The sequence below is a fragment of the Emiliania huxleyi genome (assembly GCF_000372725.1).
Source record: "Emiliania huxleyi CCMP1516 unplaced genomic scaffold EMIHUscaffold_56, whole genome shotgun sequence".
Taxonomy (NCBI): Eukaryota; Haptophyta; order Isochrysidales; family Noelaerhabdaceae; genus Emiliania; species Emiliania huxleyi.
In genome coordinates this window covers 76,923-95,999 of record NW_005197803.1, presented here as the reverse complement: position 1 = coordinate 95,999, position 19,077 = coordinate 76,923, and the positions used below count along the sequence as shown (strand labels likewise).

General features: G+C 64.6%; 8 protein-coding genes across 8 annotated transcripts; 3 read left to right on the top strand and 5 right to left on the bottom strand.

Moving 5' to 3' along the window:
* Positions 1-391: 391 nt before the first annotated feature.
* EMIHUDRAFT_213036 (hypothetical protein) lies at positions 392-2,173 on the bottom strand (the record flags this gene model as incomplete). The annotated part of the gene is made up of 6 exons (XM_005765206.1): positions 392-527; positions 588-713; positions 800-1,063; positions 1,126-1,328; positions 1,424-1,555; positions 1,667-2,173. The coding sequence occupies 6 exons, from the start codon at positions 2,171-2,173 to the stop codon at positions 392-394; spliced, it is 1,368 nt and encodes a 455-aa protein (XP_005765263.1).
* Positions 2,174-3,477: 1,304 nt separating this feature from the next.
* EMIHUDRAFT_357137 (hypothetical protein) lies at positions 3,478-4,131 on the top strand. Its single transcript, XM_005765205.1, has one exon. The coding sequence runs from the start codon at positions 3,498-3,500 to the stop codon at positions 4,017-4,019; it is 522 nt and encodes a 173-aa protein (XP_005765262.1). The 5' UTR covers positions 3,478-3,497; the 3' UTR covers positions 4,020-4,131.
* Positions 4,132-4,165: 34 nt separating this feature from the next.
* On the bottom strand, positions 4,166-5,713 carry EMIHUDRAFT_213034 (hypothetical protein; the record flags this gene model as incomplete). The annotated part of the gene is made up of 2 exons (XM_005765204.1): positions 4,166-4,938; positions 5,017-5,713. 2 exons carry the CDS (start codon positions 5,711-5,713, stop codon positions 4,166-4,168), a joined length of 1,470 nt encoding a protein of 489 aa, XP_005765261.1.
* Positions 5,714-5,971: 258 nt separating this feature from the next.
* Positions 5,972-7,147, top strand: EMIHUDRAFT_213033 (hypothetical protein; the record flags this gene model as incomplete). The annotated part of the gene is made up of 1 exon (XM_005765203.1): positions 5,972-7,147. One exon carries the CDS (start codon positions 5,972-5,974, stop codon positions 7,145-7,147), a length of 1,176 nt encoding a protein of 391 aa, XP_005765260.1.
* A 3,125-nt stretch (positions 7,148-10,272) lies between these two features.
* EMIHUDRAFT_213031 (hypothetical protein) lies at positions 10,273-10,593 on the bottom strand (the record flags this gene model as incomplete). Its single annotated transcript, XM_005765202.1, has 1 exon — positions 10,273-10,593. The coding sequence occupies one exon, from the start codon at positions 10,591-10,593 to the stop codon at positions 10,273-10,275; it is 321 nt and encodes a 106-aa protein (XP_005765259.1).
* Positions 10,594-13,701: 3,108 nt separating this feature from the next.
* Positions 13,702-14,511, bottom strand: EMIHUDRAFT_213028 (hypothetical protein; the record flags this gene model as incomplete). Its single annotated transcript, XM_005765201.1, has 2 exons — positions 13,702-13,940; positions 14,130-14,511. The coding sequence occupies 2 exons, from the start codon at positions 14,509-14,511 to the stop codon at positions 13,702-13,704; spliced, it is 621 nt and encodes a 206-aa protein (XP_005765258.1).
* A 1,486-nt stretch (positions 14,512-15,997) lies between these two features.
* On the bottom strand, positions 15,998-16,395 carry EMIHUDRAFT_213026 (hypothetical protein; the record flags this gene model as incomplete). The annotated part of the gene is made up of 2 exons (XM_005765200.1): positions 15,998-16,346; positions 16,379-16,395. 2 exons carry the CDS (start codon positions 16,393-16,395, stop codon positions 15,998-16,000), a joined length of 366 nt encoding a protein of 121 aa, XP_005765257.1.
* Positions 16,396-16,699: 304 nt separating this feature from the next.
* EMIHUDRAFT_104002 (hypothetical protein) lies at positions 16,700-17,467 on the top strand (the record flags this gene model as incomplete). Its single annotated transcript, XM_005765199.1, has 1 exon — positions 16,700-17,467. One exon carries the CDS (start codon positions 16,700-16,702, stop codon positions 17,465-17,467), a length of 768 nt encoding a protein of 255 aa, XP_005765256.1.
* Positions 17,468-19,077: the final 1,610 nt, after the last annotated feature.

Below are 19,077 nucleotides of genomic sequence, written 5' to 3'. Positions count from 1 at the left end.
CGCCGGGGGCGGGCCGGGGCTGCGCGGGGCTCCGCGGCCTCCGCGAGCGCGGAGAGGGGGGCGCGCGCCCGCGCGTGCTGCGCGTAGCGCGTGGTGCGAGCGGGGGCGAGGCGCGCGAGGGCCAAGCAAGCCTAATCAAGCGCCGCGAGGCCGCGCCTGGGCGTGGGAGATGTGGGGGCCGCCGCGGCGTCGTCTCGAGGCGGCGTCCCCGCGCGCGTCCCCGACCCGCGGGGCGGGGTGTCCCGCCCGGAGCGCGGCGCCGGCGGTCGTGCCCCGACTAGAGCACTAGACTCAAGACTGCGCGTCAGAGAAAACGGCTCAGCGCGGCCTCTCCTTCGTGGGACCTTGCGGGTATATCGTCTTCGTATGTCCGTTACCATTTAACGATCGTTTATCTATTTAGCTCGACTCTTGGCCCTTGCTCCTTGGTGTGCGGTAAGTCGAGTTCACCGGGGAAGGCCCATTCGACAAAGGCTTTGCTTTGGTAAAACGCGTAGTCGCTGTGCGCGCCCGCAAAGAGGCTGTGCCTTGGCGTGTAAGGTCGGCTCGGACCTGCGGCTGCACCTCGTCCTCGCTCGTGCGCCGACCGCCTCCGCACCGAGTAGAGGTGGGTGAGATAATTCATGTGGTTCAGGCCGCGCTGAAGGCGATTCGAGCCCGTAAGCATCGCCTCGCAGTTGACATCCAGCACGTTGTTGTTTGAGGCGGGAAACCTAATTCACCGGCGAGCATCACACTTCTCGCCAGGCGTGGGAACAGGGGTGTGGCGTGTGCTGTGCGGGCGCAGGGCGAGCCTCACGTGTCGCAGCACGTCATGCCGGTGAGGTTCATTTCGCGCAAAGCCACGTCGCCCGAGACGGGATAGCACCCAGCGTCCCTCTGGAAGCACGATCGTGCGTTGTCGTAGCCGTTTGACTGGGCGTTGCACGTGTCATGTTGTCCAAACACGAAGCGGACATCTTTGTCGGCCCACAGTTCGACGGCGTCGTCCAGGAGGCCTTGGTCGTCCGCAAATCTTTCTACGTACCTGCTCTCGCTGCTGGACAGGTTGCCCAGCCCATACCTGTGACGACGGGCATCCTCAATCCATGGGCGCGCAGAGGGGAGAAAGGAGAGGAAATGTACTTGTAGTTGTTATAGCCAGTGCACTCCTCAACGTCTGGCTCGCCGAACTCGACGCAGGCATGAGACACTCCCGAGTCGTGGAGCAGCGTGCAGCGGGGCGCCGGGCGCTCGGGTGAAAAGTACATCCACGTTGCGGCATCGGAGAGCAAGTAGCGCACGCGGGTGTCAAGCGCGGCGAAGAAGGAGTAGCGGAACGCGAACTGCTACGTGGGGGCGTTCGCAGTTGGTGCGCTGGCGATGTCTCCGCGTGAGAGCCCCCGTTTCCGCCGGGTTCCTGCGCGCCAGCACTGAAGCCAACAATGACGACGTGGTCTAGACGAGGGTAAAGCTTTGCCCCGTCCACAAGCGGAGCGCCATCGAGGAGCAGGCGTACGAGCTGATCCATGATGTCGAACGAGGTCGAGAAGCGCTTCGGCTTGCCGCGCGTGTCCTGCGGGGTGCAACGAGCGAGGCGCTTTTGGCGGCAAATTCCGGCGTTTGCGCAGGGCAGGTGGGAGGCGTTGCAACATCTCTTGCGTGTTGGGGTGTGTGTGCCACGCACTCCCCCTTGAATCCAGCTGTTGTTTGTCCAACGAGTGGAGGTGCCATTGCCGCGTCCCATCCACTCCTCCGCGCTTAGCTGCTCAGTGCCATACCACGGCGCGACAACGAGCGTGCGTGCCTTCACGTCGCCCCCGCGGCTGGCAACGGCACTGGACCCCTCACAAAAGTACGCGTTCGCATTGCGGAGCGCACCATGGACGAAGATCATACCTACCCTCACAGCAGGGTCCGCCTCCAAGTCTGAGTCGGGGGCAGGGCCTGGGAGAGGGTGTGACGAAAAGAGAGGGAAGAAGACGTCCTCGCTCGCCCCCGTCGCATAGCTGTCATTGACTCGGAGGACCGCCCGGTACAATTCAACCCTCTCCATGCCGAGCGAGTCGCAACTCGACGTGTTGGAGAGATCGTCGGGCACAAACCACAGCGTGGTGGCTTCGTCTGCCCTCGCCCAGCCTGCCGTATGGACTCTGACCGCAATGGCAAGAAGGAGCAGCGCGGCAACACCCATAACGGTGGTAGGTTGGGGAGGAGAGGATCTGCGGTGCTTGCGAGAGATGCAGATGGCCGGGCCTGTCTGCACTTCCGCGTCGAGCAATGGGGCTAGAGCTTGCGCGATTCGACCATGAGGGCTAGAGGCTGCTTGTTTGTTGAAATGCATGCGTGCGACGTGCGCGAGGGCACTCTGGGACGCAAGCACGAGAGATGCATAGGTTCTGCGCCAGGGCACTCTGGCGCAGCGGACCGTCGCTTCTCCGGACGTTGTTGTGTTCGGCTTCAGGAGAATCGGTAATTGAGCACTTGAGCACTGGATAGGGCCGATTCCGCGTGGTACGGGACCCCTCGATCGTCTCGCCCTCCCTCACTGGTATGTTCATTGGGGGGGGGTCATAACAAACACGGTACTGGATCGAGGTGCACGCTGCCGAAGCAGTGTCGTCCCCCCTCTCCCCGACGGCGATGGCGGTGTGACCGATCGAGCTACAAGAGGAGCTTGGTCAGCAGGATCTGGGATAGTCTGGCGCACTACCTCACTGGGCCTGAGACCGCCGAGACAGCATCCCATCACCCCTCCGGGTTTGCGGTAATTAGCGCATTGTTTTCACTCTCTCTCTCTCTCTCTCTCTCTCTCTCTCACACACACACACACACACACACACACACACACACACACACACACACAGTGTACGTACTTTTAGCTTACTGGGGGGGCGGGGCGGGGCGGGGCGGGGTGGATCGGGTCGGGTCGGGTTGGGGCGGGGTTGCTCGGGTCGGGGGGGGCGGGGTTGTGGGGTGGGGTGGGGATGTCGGGGGGGAGAGTGGGTGGGCGCCGGGGTGGGAGTGGTGTGACTGCTCCTGTGGTGCGGGCGACGGCTTCTGAGGAAGCCGTCGCCCGCGCCTCGCCTGTCGCGTGAATCGTGTCCCCCGAAAGAACGAAAAACGGGCAGGCAAGGGAGGGATGGGAGAACAGCACGCCGCCACCACACAGGGATTTTAATGCGTGAATCGTGTCGTGCGACCGACTTAGGTGGGGAAGAAAAAGAAAGAAAGAAAACAGACAACCCAAGGGAGGGATGGGAGGACGGCACGCCGCCACCACACAGGGATTTTAAGGAGAGGTGTGTGGTGCGCTAGCCGTCGCCCACCCTAGGGAGTCTGCCTCTTCCGATCTCTCTTCGCAGTCTGGTGGGGAAAATCGTGTTTTGGATCAATAAATTCTTTTTCCTTTGATCTCGCGTCGGCCAGACGCTCTGCGCGTGCTCGGCCGGTGTCGTTGGCCGTGCATGCTCTTGCGCACGCGGAGGCAGCTCGTCGGCTTGCTCCTCTGCAGCTCCATGTCCGTCAAGGCCATGCGCCCACGAACCGCGGAGGCGATGTACGATTACCTCCGCGGGCGCTGGCAGCTGACCAAGGCTATGGACTACACACCTGGCGGTGGCGCCTCTGGGAGCTTTGCAGGCAAGGCCACCTTCGAGCCGTTGCGGTGCGCGGATGGCGGCGTGCGCTTGACCTACCTCGAGGAGGGCATGGCAACCCTTGGCGGCAGACAGAGCATCGCGGCGACCAAACGTCTGCTGTGGGACCTGACCACCGCACCTGTGAAGGTGCACTTTGACGAGGCGCTGGCACGCGATCCCGAGTCCATCTTGGCAAGCTCCCGCTTCTTCCACGCGATCGACCTGGCAGACGACCCGCGGGTGGACCCGCCACCCTTTGTGCATCTCTGTGATCCCGACACATATCGTGGAGTCTTTGCGTTCGAGTCGGACGCCGCGTTTGCGATCACCTGGCGGGTGACGGGTCCGAAGAAGGACGGCACCATAATTGGCAAGTACACCCGGACGAGTGATGAGTGATCCGAAAAAATAAGCGGTGTTCGTTCCCGAAAAAAGGAGCGCAGGCCCGGTAGGCGGTGAGTGCGCGGTCTTCCGCGTGTGCAATAAGTATTTTTAGGTATACCGTGTGTACAGGCGCGCAGCCATATAAACGCATACGTGAGCTCTCAACACGCTGCTTGCGATGTGTTTTCCGCCTTGGCTTCTTCGGGATCCGTGCCATCGGCTGCGGCGTCGTTCGCGACCAGGTGAGGGTAGGACCGCTCACACTCGCGAATGGCGGCCTCGGCAAGCCGGGGGTTGGCTTGGCGGCCCTGCAAGCGGTAGTGGAACGGCAGCAACGGGCCGTGATAGAGGAGGGCGTGCAGCGGATGCGCGCTGTCTTGCAAGATGGTGACGGGCAGCGCGCCGACGTGGCGAGCGAGGTCGTCCGCCATGGTCGGGTAATCGTGCGGGAACTGCGGGCGTGGATCCATCTGCCGAATGGCACGCTCGCGTGCGAGGCCATCGGCAAGCTCGCCCGCGCTCGGCATCGGCAGGCGGCCAGCAAACACGCCGCAAGCCCAACGCGCCTGCAGCTCGAGCACACCGAAGTATGGCCCGCGGTACATCCCGACGAATGCCAAGTTGGGGGCGGCGGGCCAGACGCACTCGTGCGCAATCAGAGGCTGCAGCCAGTCATCGGCGTCGTACTCGACCGCCTCCGACAGGGCGGGCGCGAGGAAGTTGACGGCAGTGCGATATCCGGTCGCCGCCAAGATGACATCAAACTCCGCGCGCCTGCCGTCCTCGAAAGTCACCCAGCCGCGCTCACAGGCGCGCACGCGCGCGGTCTGAACGCTCAGGAGCCCCGCGCTCACAGCGCGGCTCAGCTCATCCGTGATGGCCACGCGTGGCTTACGGTCAGTACGAGGCGACGGCAGCCCTTCGAGCCTGCCACCTAGCCGCGCAAGGGCTGCGTGGCGGCTCGCGCAAGCCTCAGCTTCGGAGAGTCTCTTGGCCGCATCTCGAGCCGCACGCGAGTACAGCGCGAGGTCGATGGGTCGCCCGTCGACGAGGCGGGGAAGGTAATAGAGAGGAGCCGTGCCGGATGCTACGAGCGTGACGGACTCGGCGACACGCGCAATCGATGCGGCGGCGTCGGCTCCACTGAATGCAGCTCCCAGCACCAGGCATCGGCGCCCCGCAAAGTCGCTCGAATCGCGGTACTGCGAGGCGTGGACAACCTGGTTCTGGAAGCCGTGGAGCTCTGCCGGCACGTGAGGGGCAGAAAAGACACCAGCCGCAATGATCGCAAATTCGAACGTCTCCGCTTGCTCGGTTCCACCCTGGGATACCCAGCGCACGCAGTATCCACGCCCGAACGACGCCCGCTGCACCAACGTGACCCGCGCTCCGAGTTCGATACATGCGTGGAGACCGAATGTCCGAGCGTAACGCTCCAAGTAGTCGGCGACGTCTTCGGCATGCGGAAAGTCGTCTGCTGTAGACGGCCACGGAAAGTCTGAGAAGGCGCACGTGTGCTTCGACAAGTTTGTTCGTAGCGACTGCCACACCTTGCCATCAGCGGCACGCCAGAGGCCGCCAGCACTGCTCGACTTTTCGAGGACGGTCGGACGTAGCCCCGCGGCCAGCGCCTCCTTGGCAGCCACGAGGCCACTCGGGCCGCCGCCAACGATAGCGACGCGGCCGCGCCCTCTTGTTGAGTCAGCCATGTTGCGTAAAGGGGGAACGCACGCGCAGGACGGCGTTGGTCGCTGAGAATTGGTTGAGCGGCGCAGCGCTTCACAGCTCCTACTGTGGGAAGAGACAGATGAGGAGCAGGTGTTTCGCCTTCCCATCAATCAATCAATCAGCAGGTGAGACCCGAGCCCCCGCGAGGTTCACAGCGGAGTCGGGTACGGACTGGGGGGGGGGGGACAGTGAGCGTGGCGGGTGGCGGTTCCCAAAAGAATTCTTTGGGCCATCGAGCGATGTTGGGCAGCCTCTGCCTCGCACTGTGCGCGTGCTCGGCCGCCGCCGTGAGTGGCGGAGTGCTTGTCGTCGGCGGCAGCGGCCGGGTGGGCGGAAGCACCCTCAAGTGGCTGAGCAAGCTTGCGCCGTCGCTGGAGCTCTCGGTTGGCGGGCGCTCGGAGCAGAGCTTTCAGGCGGCCCGGTCACGCCTTCCGGCGCAATGCGAGTTTGTGCAGGTAGATTTGGACGGTGGCGACGTGGCTCTGGCCGAGGCCGTGGCCGGGAGCTCGCTCGTGGTGCACACGGCCGGGCCCTTTCAGCAGCGAACCGACCCGGCGCTGATGCGGGCAGCGATCAAGGCCGGCGTTCCGTATTGCGACGTCTGCGACGAGTTGCAGCTGGCACGCAACGCCAAGGCACTGGACGCGGACGCGGCGGCGGCGGGCGTGCCGTGCGTCGTGTCGTGCGGCATCTGGCCGGGTGTGTCGGCGCTGATGGCGGCGGAGGCGGTCAACAAGCTGGGCGGAACGGGTGCGTGCGAAAGGCTGGAGTTTAGCTTCTTCACGGCCGGCACCGGGGGAGCCGGCCCGACGATCGTTTCGGCCACGTTCCTGCTGCTTGCAACCAAGGTGGCCATGTACGTGGACGGCGAGCTCGTCGAGGAGGAGCCGTGGCTCGATCGGCAGGTCCGCGACTTCGGCGAGGGCGTTGGGGAGCACGAGTGCTACACGCTCGACAACCCCGACGTCCCCACCACCGCCGAGGCCCTCGGCATTCAGAGCTGCGTCTCGCGCTTCGGCACGTACCCTTCGTTCTGGAATGGCCTCTTTGGTGGGCTCAAGGCGGCGCTGCCGACCTCGCTGCTCATGGATCGCGGCAAGATGCAGGGGCTCGCCATCTTTTCGATGCCGATCATCCGCGCCGTGGACGCGCTTGTGGGCGGCACCAACGCCATGCGCGTGGACGCGTGGGGTAAGGACGGCACCAAGGTAACGCTGCGATGCGCGCACAAGGACCTCGAGGATTGCGTCGGCCAGGCCACGGCCGCGTTCGGGATGGAGCTGCTGCGAGGAAAGGGCGCCACGGGCGACCCGACGATCGGTCCCGGTGTCTGGTACCCGGCCGAGCTGCAGGCGGACGCGCGCAGCAACATTCTGGCCGTGGCGAGGCAGAAGACGCTGGTTTGGGAGGTGTAGCGTGTAGCGGAGGAGAGATCAGAGAAGAAGAGGAGATGAGGAGTCCTCTATGCTCTAAAAATCTTTCTCGCGGGGAAGCACGTACTTTATCTGGTGCGCGGGCCTGCGCGTCTCGCGCCTGACAGGAATCTTGAAAGAGACGCGCAATCGTTCTCTTGGAACGCCGCCATCGCCACCACGCACCAGCTCACCACGCACCGGCAGACTCACTCCAGACTCTACTCCACGCTCTCTCTCTCAAAAAACTGTTCAAGTCTTAAAGGCAAAACACAACGCTCTGCGGTTGGTGCACCCCCCACACTGACACATTCCCCTCATCCCCTACCCTTGGCTGAGCACATCTACCTGCGAGCTAGCCTCTCAGCATTTTCTCTTCCAGTCATCCGCCCGCGCCGCGCGCCATCTCTGGGCGTCTAGTGCAGCCACTGACAGAGCTATTCCGAAGGAGTGGTCGACGCCTCGCCTAGAGTTCGGGTGGACTTGCGCACTGCTTAGCCCTGAGGGGGGAGTGTGTGTGAGGTGGTGTAATGTCGTCCCGTTTCAGGCGGCAGGTCAGGGGATTAGCCGGGAGGATTCGGCAGCTCAGCCGGGGGCTGAGCGTCTGCAGGCAGCCTTCCGCTCGCGCCGAAATTCACAGCCCTCCCGGGCCGACGGGGTGCTCCTTGGATCGGGCCCCGCTCCCCGCTTTTCCTGTACCTGGACTGTCCGGGTCAGGAGGGTGAGAGTATTGGGTGGGCGAGGGCAGTACATCTGGCGGGTGGGGATTGAGGGACAGCAAGAGGGCTGATTGGGGGGTCAATGGGCGCGCGGGCGGCGCTTCGTGGTCCTGGGCGAGCAGGGGCAGTGGTTAGGAGTCTTGGGCCTGGAGGTATGAGGATTGTCGAGATGTCATGCGAGAGCGGTAGGTGGGCGAAGGTAGCGCGGCTGGAGAGTGGTGTCCGAGGGACAATGATGAGTTGTCAGTTGGGGCGCGAGACGCGCGGGACAGTGTCGGAGGCGGCCAGTGAGGTAGGGTTGGCTTTGAGCAGTGCAGCGAGTGTGTAGTCAAGCGTGGGAGCGGCGCCCGAGCACCGGATTTTTTTGCTGTGCGAGTCGAGTTCGTGGCCGGTGCGCGGGAGATGAGTTGTCAGTTGGGGCGCGAGACGCGCGGGACAGTGTTGGAGGCGGCCAGTGAGGTAGGGTTGGCTTTGAGCAGTGCAGCGAGTGTGTGGTCAAGCGTGGGAGCAGCGCGCGAGCACCGGATTTTTTTGCTGTGCGAGTCGAGTTTGTGGCCGGTGCGCGGGAACCTGGCTGAAAACCCGCGCATCCGGCCGGTTGTGCGACCGAGGTCGCCGATTGTACGACCGAGGTCGCAGAGCCTTGGCGACGCGACGCGCACGTCGCCAAGGAGTTCGTAAAATGTCCGAGGTTTTTGGCACGCTCTCTCTCTCCGCCTTCCCCAGGGGAGCGCTGCGAAAGCCGCATTTTTGAGAGCGGACACAGATACCGAGGGCGGGGCGCACTCTTCGACTTGGGCTATTATTTGCCACCGGGAGGGTGGCGGCGGCGGTGTAGGGGCGGCGGCGAGCTCCCGGTTGCAAATACTCGCCTCACAGTCCAAGATGGCGGCTCGCGCCCCCATCCGTGCACCAGCGTGCCACTCTAGTCCCGCCTGCCGCCCAGATACCGAGGGCGGGGCGCACTCTTCGACTTGGCTATTATTTGCCACCGGGAGGGCGGCGGCGGCGGTGTAGGGGCGGCGGCGAGCTCCCGGTTGCAAATACTCGTGCCTCTCTAGTCCCGCCTGCCGCCCAGATACCGAGGGCGGGGCGCACTCTTCGACTTGGGCTATTATTTGCCACCGGGAGGGCGGCGGCGGCGGTGTAGGGGCGGCGGCGAGCTCCCGGTTGCAAATACTCGCCTCACAGTCCAAGATGGCGGCTCGCGCCCCCAAGCATCCATGCTCTGATGTGTCGCTTGGGTCGCCTCTGCTGCTGTGTCTCTGTCTTAGCCAGATATCGAGAGCGCGCGACGACAACCAACCCCTTACCCTAACCCTAACCCTAACCCTAACCCTAACCCCAACCCTAACCCTAGCCCGAAGAACCCAAAGCGTTCACCGAGAGCTCGTGTCGACGGACCGCTGATTCCGCCATTTGGTTTCGGCCCAAACCGGACCATTCTCTTAGGAGCTGCACAACGGCTTGAACGCTCTCTGACCCTAACCCTAACCCTAACCCTAACCCTAACGACACGGTGCTTCTTAAGAGGTCGTGCGCGTCGCTGCCGACGCATCTCGCGTGTATGGTGTATTTGCAGTGTATTTCGGCGGGGGCGCGCATTAAAAGAACATTGCGGCAACACACACGTCCTCGAGCGCCCGAGGACACGAACCAAGCTGCACCTCCTCTCACTAGTTATTGTGGGCTCTTTCCTTTCTACACTTCCTCGCTTTCAAACACCGCGTTTTGATGCAGTGAGGGCGGGCCCCTGTTCTTTGAGCCTTGGGGACGACCACGGCCTTGACCACGGCCTCGCTGCAGGGAAGCAGGAACGCGCGGCATTGGTGGCACAGAGATCCCTACCGGTGCCGGCAGTGGTAGGCGCACCGCCGCTCTCTCCGCTGCCGCCTCCGCCGCTGCTGCCTCGACTGCTGCCGCCTCCGCCGCTGCCGCCTCGGAGATGCCAGGGCCTTCGAAAGTAGTCGAACTTGTGAAATTTTCAGTGAAACGGGGGCGGCCGAAACGTTTCATGTGAAATTCACATGAATTCACATGTGAAAGTGAAAGTGTGAAAATTCACTCACGAACCCTGTCTAACGAAAAAGAATTTTACAACAAAACTCCCTCGCACAACACTGGGCACGGGACTGGCGCGCACTGGCACTAACACAGGTACGAAAAAGAAATACACCTCTCATACGAGCCCATGACATGCCAGATCGTTGTGACTCCCCTTGTGAATTCTCCTCTCCTCCACGTCGCCCTGCAGCTGCACCCCTAGCTGTGCACATTCTTGCACATTGCAGCGGTCCATCTACAGATGAGATGCCACTTGGGTCTCCTGGGCAGGGCAGCTGGGTAGTTGGAGTCGGCCGTGTGTGACAGGCAGTGAAGGACACACATTGTGTTCTGCTATCGTGCTTGCTAGCATCCGAGCTCACGCGCCCGCCCGACACGCTCGCCGGTGAGCGCCGTCGAGCTCTCACCGCCGGACATGCCGAACTGCTCGGCGTCGTGCCGGACAGCATTGGCCACTTTGGCCGAGAGCCACTGGCGCGCGGAGTGTGTTCCCGCCGCTCCTCCACCTAGCCCCCCCGGCACTGAACCGTCGCCACTGTCACGAATCGCGCGCTCATACGCGTGTACGCGCGCCTGCTGCACGTGTGCCATCGCCTCCGCCCGCTGGAACTCGCGGCTCGCCGTGAAGCATGGCTCGGCTTTCACCGGCTCGCCAACGACCACCATGCCTGAGAGTGTGACCACATCGAGTGCCGACTCCTCGCCTCGCTCAGCCGCTGTCACGACCGCATCGGGGGCTGCCGCGGCACCGCTCGACGCCCGCTCCGCCGCCGCTGGCGACAGATTGCCCGGCCGCACCCGCACGCTCTCGCCGCCGCCCTCGAGCGCCACCGCGTACCGCCCGCCCTCGAAGCTCTGCGCCACGCCCAGCCGCCCGTTCAGCTCGGGGCGGGCAGAGAGGCCGCCGAGCACGACTCGCTGTCCGAGCAGCGGCGCGTCTTCAGCTGCCGCCTTCGCGCCCGAGGAAGCGCCGCCCGCCCCTGCCCGGCCGTGTGCAGCCGCCGCCGCCTCAGCCAAGACCATGATGCACTCGGCGTGGCCCTTCTTCTTGGCCAGCTGCAGCGCCGTCTTGCCTTTCGCACTGCGCGCCGCGGTGTCTGCGCCCGCCTGCAGCAAGCGCCGCACGACGGCGGGGTGGTTGAAGAGGGCGGCGGCCATCAGCGCGGTGACGCCGTCGCTACTCTGCAGGTTGATCTCAGCGCCGCGCCGTATCAGCAGCTCGACCACCCGCTCGTGGCCGTTGCTGGCGGCGCTTATCAGCGCGGTGATGCCGATGCTGTCCTGCAGGTTGATCTCCGCGCCGTGCCGGAGCAGCAGCTCGCCCACCCGCTCGTGGCCGCAGTTGGCGGCGTACATCAGCGCGGTGACGCCTTTGCTGCTCTGCAGATTGATCTCCGCGCCGTGCTGCAGCAGCAAATCGACCACCCGCTCGTGGCCGTGGCGGGCAGCGTACAACAGCGCGGTGACGCCTTTGCTGCTCTGCAGGTCGTAGAGCACCTTCTCGCTAAGGCGCTCCTCCTCGCCTCCCGAGTCCGTCTGGCTCTCCCCATCGCCATCCTGCGACATCACAAACAAGCCGACGGACACAGCGAGAGACTGCAGCGCACGAGCCACAGTGAGACGCGGGACAACGACTGAGTCGTTGTAAAAGCAAACAACGACCAGTGTGTGAATGTTATAAACACGGACTAACTAAGAGTTTATAAACACACCTGGTTCACGACTATTTAAGACTATTTAACAGGATCGCCCGCTCCCGCGTGAAGTTCAATTAAACGCGCGTTTATTTGAACTGATAAACCTCAATCATAAACTCAATAAACAGGGCCCTGTTCGTTCGCGCGTCCCTCTTCGATCGGTCGCTCGTCCCTGTTCACGCATTAACTCTTGTCTTTCGGAGGGACGGACGCTGGACCAGCTGGGGGGACGAAACCTGAATTCTATTCTCTCGGGCCGCGGCTGCCCAGATAGCAAGGCCCGAGAGGAGGTCATGATACCCAGGCAGATCATCCGCTGCCGGCCGCGCGAGCCCGGCAGCACGAAGACGCTGCATCAGAATGGGAAGGGTGTCCCTATTGCCGTGAATGCAGAGCCTTAATTTTGGCATTGAGATTTGGAATCGGAATCGCGAGAATCGCGAATGGCAGACGCGCCTGGCTCGCCAGTGGCCGCCGCGGAGCGGCACGACCCCTTCACGCCGTCGAACGTCGGACCCAACACGCCAGGCAAGCGCGCGCCGACAGCCGCGATCTGGACGGAGAAGCAGTTCCTGCGCCTGCTGCCGGGCGGGCGGCGCAGCGCGCCGCTCATCGCCAAGGGCTTCACGCACGTCTGCGTGCTGCGGCGCGACTCGGACGGCAAGCCGTGCAACACGCCGCTGAAGCTGACCAAGAACAAGCTCGGCGGCACCTGGCTCTCCACCAAGGCGCTCGCACACGTCAGGATCATGAAGTACCGCAAGATCTACCGCGAGCAGCTCAACGAGCAGTTCCAGCACACCGTGGTGCGCGACACGCCGCCCAGCCTCACCGAGCAGGAGACGGCCAAAGGGCTCAAGGAGATGATCGACGCGGGCTTCTCGCCGGCTGAGCTGGGCATGGACCCGGTCGACGCGGCGCAGGCCTACCGCATGGCGCTGATGGCGCAGAACAAGTCCAAGGGTGCGGGCTCCTCCTCCTCGGCCGTGGATGTGGACGCGGACTGAAAGAGGTGGCGGCGGCGGGGGGGGGGGGGGGGGTCCTGATTGGGAAGAGTTCCCCCACGTTCGCGTATGATTCCCAGGCGCGACAGGAGTCCCTGCTCCGTATACACACGGACACGCGCGCGAGGTATGGTTGTGCGCCGTTTTTTCGAGTTTCTGCTTAAAAAGTTTATGAACGATGTAAATTGTTTGTTTAGTTCATTTATCGGGGCGGTCGCCAGCGGCGCGGTGTTCAATTAAACACGGGTTCATAAACACCGTGTTTATAAACACCAAAAGTTTATAAACCCTGTTGAACTTCACACACTGACAACGACTAAAGTCGTTGGAAAAGCAAGCCGGCCTGGGACACGTCCCGCACATGTCCCGTCGTGGGGGGTCGGACCCCCCCCTCATTAGTATGCGTTCGGTGCACAATATTCGCTGTATGTCGGCGACCTAAAGCTCGGCGGCCGTCGCTCGCGCCGGCCGACTCCCTGGAAGCTGGATGCCCTCGGCGAGTACACGCTACGTGTCCGCCGCAAGCTCTCCTGCGCGCGCGTGATGTGTGGGATCTGGGATGCGTGCGCTGCGCTCAAATACGTCGCGATTTGGCAATAGGCGCTTGAGCCGGCGCGCAGCGGACGGGTGCGCCGCGCAGGGGGGGTCGGGGGGGTGCGAGAGGGATCCAGGAAAGTACTCTGTGTATGGAGGGCACGCGCGTCCTCGCGCGGGCGGCCCTTGATGGAGAGTCGTAAATCACCGTGTACGCCGTGGTGGAAGCATTGACCAGGATGATCGAGCCGACAACGAAGCCGCCGAGCGCCCACTGCTTGAAGCGGATCGGGTTTGGAGTAGGCAGCGGCGGCAGCGCGAGCAGCCCGTCCTCCATCGGAGGATGCGCGCTCACCGGGGTCGGACGAGTGGCAGCGAGCGTGTGTGCTGCTGCTCGTTCGCGCGCGCTCTCTCTCTGTGGCTGCTCACACGCCCAAGCGCCACACGAGACACGACCGACACCAGACATGCACGAGCCATGGCACGAGCCATGGCACGAGCCTGCTCACCTCCGTCTCGCCGCGACCCGCCTCACTCACTCAGCCCCTCGGTCCTCGGCGGCCACCAGTCGGCTGGCAGAAGCAGTCGTTGTCGCACTCGCACACATACGAGAGCCCGCCCGAGGGCGCGAGCAGCCGCGCGAGCAGCACGCCCTTCCGGTCCTCTGTCGGAAGCATCGAGTCCTCATAGAAGATAAACGGCGCGTGCTCGCGCAGTACGCCGAGCGCGCCCGTGAGCACGGCGCCTTCGACGCCCTGGACGTCGATCTTGACGAAGCCTACGCGCGCGTGTGCGAGGCCTGGCCAGAGCGCCGCGATCGACGCGGCGCCGACGGCGCTGTCGAGCGTGACCACGGGTACAGGCTCGGTCGCGCCGGCGGCGCCGCCGCTGCCCGCTCCGCCGGAGCGCTGCTCGCGCCGCGCCTTCCACGCCGCGCCTGGGTCCTGCACCGACGATTTCATCATACTGCTGGAGTCCATCGCCTTGTGCAGCACGCCCAGGCCGTTGCGGTCGCTCACGCACGCATGCACCAGGCGCATCCCGGCGTCGTCTGCAAAGGCCGGGCGCGATGACATTTTTAGCCAATGGGCGCCTCGGCACTCGAAGCTCACGACCGGGTGGCCGAAGCCGCGCGCGAGGCGCGCCTCGGTGCCCACGTCCGCGCCCACGTCGACAAAGAGCGACGAGTTGGAGAGCCCGAGGCGGCGCGCGCGCATGAGGACGTGGCAGAAGTTGAGCGTGTCGCGAGCCATGCTTGGCCCGGACGTCGGTGGCATGTGTGGGCACGACGATCGCTCCTTGATGGGCGGTGTGCGCGCGAGCAGCAGCGGCGCGACGAGCGAAGTCATTGCGAGCATGAGTTCGCCGCGCCGTTGGCTGGGGCGCCGCCGGTGACGGGGAGGGGTTTGGTCAGTGGAGGTGTCGAGACGCCGAAGCAACCAGGTTCGTTGTGAAGAGTGGGCGCGCCACCCAAGAGCCTAGGTAGGTGCGGATCGGCAAGGCGCAACCAATCTTTTTGCCTTATTATATCATCCTTGGGTTGTGATCTAAGAACTTGAAAGCAACCACGCACCAGGGGGCGCACAGCAGCACGGATAGCCGTTGCTGTCTATATATACGCGCGACCTCCCGCGAGCGCGGCGGGATCGGAATTGCGGAGGGAAGGGCGAGCCGCCGCCGCCGCCGCCATACCATCAGCGACGACGACCGCGGCTCGCCCCAAACGCCAGGCGCTGGATCGGCAGTAGGGCTCGGGCGGCGCAGCGTAGGCCTCGAGCCACACGAGTCGCCGACAACCCCCCCTCATCGACGTGAAGGCCGCTCTCGCCGCCGGCCGATGCACGCTGCGCCGCCACCGCACCAGCGACACTGGCCGCGGCTCGCCGCCACGCGCCGGCTCGGAAGAGGGGCTGTCGGCAGCGCAGCAGAGCGGCACGCCTCGTCATTCGAGCAGCACCAGCCCCCCTCTTCGACGTGACGGCCGCTCTCGGAGCCGGCCGGTGCGCGCCCGACCCACGCCCCCCCTCGCACCCCCCCGACCCCCCTGCGCGGCGCCCCCTTCCACTGCGCGCCGGCTCGAGCGCCTATTGCCAAATCGCGACTTTCGAGCGCAGTGCACGCGCCCCACACGTCACGCGCGCGCAGGAGAGCTTGCGGCAGAGCAGTACCGTATACTCGCCGGAGGCATCGCGCCGAAAACCCCACGCATTCCACCCCAACAGAGGCTGCAGGAGGCAGATGGCCAATAGCGTGTCGTTTAGCGACCATCGTTACGAAATGTTGCCTTTCCGGGAGCTCTGCAAGCTGTCGGCAAACCCCGCAAAGTGACCCGTTTTTACCCACCCACGCCCGTGCGCGCGTATCTTAGCTAAGGTACGCGGCCACACGCGCTGGCGCGCACGGCAACCGGGACTTACACGCGCGACACGAGGGACTGTGTATCCTCGCCTGCCTCGGGGGAGAATAGCCGCCCTCACCCGCTGCCGCGCATCGAGCTCGGCGCGGGGCTGATACGTGTCATTCTGTGCCGGCGCGTATCTTAGCCAAGATACGCGGCCACACGTGCAGACGCGTATAGCGGTACTCGCGCCCACACGTGCAGCCGCCTATCTTGGCCAACATAGGCGGCTGCACTTGCAGCCGCGTACCGGTGCCGCTTCCTCGCCAATTTTTGGCTCGACCAGTTTGTCGACAAAGTTGCCTCCGAGCTCCTGCTGCTCGACTACGCGGCAGAACCGGCCCATCGCGGCTGAGACGTGATGCGCCGGCAACGGGGCAACGGCGCGGGACCATTTCCAGGCTCTCTCGAGCAACCTCAAATTTGGCTCTCGGGCACTAACCATCTGACCACTCATCGACGGGGCTTGGCGAGCGGCCGCGCTGCGGGGCAGGGCTGGTGAGGATGGGCTCTGGCCACTCGCCCGTGCGGTTGTAACCGCGCATCAGCCGAACGGAGGCCTCGACCGCCCCTCGCGGCAAGCTCTCGAGCAGCTCGAGCAGCTCGCCCGCCGCCATCGCCGCCTCGAACTGCTCCCTCATGCCGAGCGCGCCGCATACCCTGCGGACCGCCTCCTGCTGCACCTCGTCCGGCGTATCGGTTTCATAGCCGGACGAGTCAGCGGAGGCGGCCCGCTTGGCGGGCGGAGAGTCGGGCGACGGCGAGCGCGACTGGCGCGAGGGCCCGCTGCCGCGCGCGGACAGCGCGTTCTTGTCAACGAGACGGGGTCCAGCATCGGCACGGCCCCTGGCACCGCGGCCCTTGCCGCGCTGCTGCTGCCCACGCTTCCTGCCCGGGTTAGGGACAGTGAAGGAGCAGCCGCGCACTCCGCCGCCGCTGGGCGGCGGCGGCACGCGCGCGGCGGCGGCCGGGCCCGCAGGCGCGGCGGGCTGGCCACCCGCGGTGGCACCCTGCGGCTGCGATGCGGCTGCGGCGGCGTACGTCTTGGGCGCCGGCTCCGCGGCTGGCGGCGCGGATATCCACCTCGAGAACCTCGAGAACCGTGATAAAATTCTTCCGGTGCTCTGTACAGTCGGCGCATGCGCTCGACCTTCAAGGCCGCGATCGAGAGCGCGATCGCGCAGCAGAATCTGCCGCTCACTCTGGATCTGGCGCGGGCCCGCGCGAGCGAGGCGCACGGCGCCGGGACCTCGGGGCCTGTCGACGGCGTAGAGCAGCCCGAGTGGACGCTCTCCGACGACGACGAGGAGGAGGAGGAGAGGCTGCTCCGCGTCAACACAAAGTTTCTCGCGCGGATGCTCAACTCGCTCGCGCGGACAAACACGCGGATCGAGGCGAGCGGCGCGGCGCCGGCGCGGCCAACGCAGAGCTTGGCGGAGCGGCGGGCGGCAGCCAGGGCGGAGATCCTGCGGCTCGCCTCGGAGTGCGGGCTGCGCGTTGAGATCTCTGTCGACGAGGCCTTTGCCGACGGCGAGGACGACTCGCGGCCGGGCAAATTCTCTGCCAGCAGCAGCAGCTCAAGAGGCCGCGGCGGGGTTGGCAGGGGTGGCAGGGGCGACGGAACTGGCGGCGATGGAGCCGCGAGCAGCGGCGGCGCGTCGACGAGCGGCGCCCCGCTGTCTCAACGACTGTTCGGCGCCGCGCTGCTGGGCGCCGTCCGTGGCAGGCAGACGGGAAACGCCTCGGAGGTGTCCGGCAAACGGCCGCCGCCGCCGCGCGATGAGCAGTGCGCCGAGGCCACCGCGCCTGCAGCTTCCGGGGAGCACGCAGAGGCTGCGGCTCCCCCGAAGCGGCAACGGGCCACGGCGGAGGCGGCGGCGCTGTACGTGCCACCGTCAAGACGATGAGGAGAGTACTGACGTATGTGCTGTGACCTCCAGTCTTCTCTAAGTATGCGGCAACGGTGTAGCGTCGTCGGGTTGCTGTGTAGGCTGTACCAAGCCGTACGTAAGTGTAGCGCGACTTTACACTTTAGCGTCTGTCGTCCAACAATGGTTGTCTCTTTTCGACGGCAACGGCGAGACGGTGAGAGAGAGAAGAGGGCGGTACTGGGCTGGGTTTTTAGGCCGGGCATTGTGGGGTTGGGCACTCCCATCGTCCTGCTGATCTCCGCAAATTCCTGCTCCCTCCCTCGTCTCGCCCTGCGCGTCTGCTCCGCCTCCACATCGTCTGCCCTGCGTCGTCACTCTGGCGACGGGTCCTCCATACTGGGCTGGGTTTTTAGGCATTGTGGGGTTGGCACTCATAACTCCCATCGACCCTCATGACCTCCTGCGGTCTCTGAGATGGACACCAGTGGGTGTGGGACCACAGCCAGGATACACTCGAAGGCTGGGTAAGCAGAAGAGGTCGATACTCGACGCGTCCCACATGGTCTGTGTCGCTGTCGGCACGCTGTCGACAGGATGTCGAGCGACACCGGTGGCAGTGCCACCCAGGAGTGGTCGGGCGGTATCCCGTCATCAGAGAGCCACCATGTGATCCGTATGATGATTCCTGACAACCGCCTCATTCAACTTTCGTCACAGTTCCCGCTCTGAGAGGAGCTGCGGGTCAGTTCGACAGCTGGAGCTGTGTCGCCGGCGTGCGGCGGCCTGCCTCCGGAGGTGCCTCTGAGCTGGACATTTTTTGGTCACCGTGAGAGAACGCGTTCGATGTTTTACTCGGGAACTTCAACTTCGCACGCGCACCGGCCAGGGCTACAATAGTGCCAGTGCGAAGGCGCGAATCGGACGAGGCGACGACCGCCGAGACCAGACTCGCTGTGAACCCAGCCTGTGCCTCGGCAGGGTGCTCGACGCGCACGATGAGCAGGACGACGCGAAGGGTGGGCGCCGGGATTGGGAGGAGCGGAGGAGGACCCGCTCGGGTTCGACACCAACCCGATGCTGCTCCGCGCCATGTGCATGGCGTTCGAGTGAACGCCGTCAGTGCAGGCAGCCCGTGCCTTTTGGTGTACCCCGTTTGTGCCGCGTCACTTCATTTTATATATTTCTCTGTCCGCGATGGGATGGGAAGTTAGCGCGCGATACGAGTACAATGGGATGCGAGTTAATGCGCGGTTGGGGGGGGCTGAAAAGGGGAGCTCCCTCTCTCCCCACCCCGAGGACCTCTGCCCAAGCTGATGGTGCCCAGCCTAGGGGGTCTCAGGGGCTGTAGAGCCACACCTAGGAGAGGGGGTAGCTCACACCTTGTGGGCCGCACTGACCCTTCTCCCACGTGCCCTTGCCCGCCCCTCTGACCGCCTCCCGAGAGCCCCGACTTTGAGGGGCTGGTGAGAGCCCCCACCGTTGCGCCCTCACCTCACGCTGACATATCCTTTGGGAATGCCCATGGGCTCTAGGGACCTGGGGGCTTTGGTAGCCATTCTCTCTGATTCTCCGGAGAGGCCGGAAAAGTGGCTAAGGCGGCCTCCGCTCAAGGATCGTTGGGAGTTTCTGGTGACTCAGGAAGCTAA

What these genes read in the sequence shown, in the direction of transcription:
- EMIHUDRAFT_357137 (XM_005765205.1), top strand. Translation starts at nt 3,498, where the DNA reads ATGTCCGTCAAGGCCATGCGCCCACGAACCGCGGAGGCGATGTACGAT.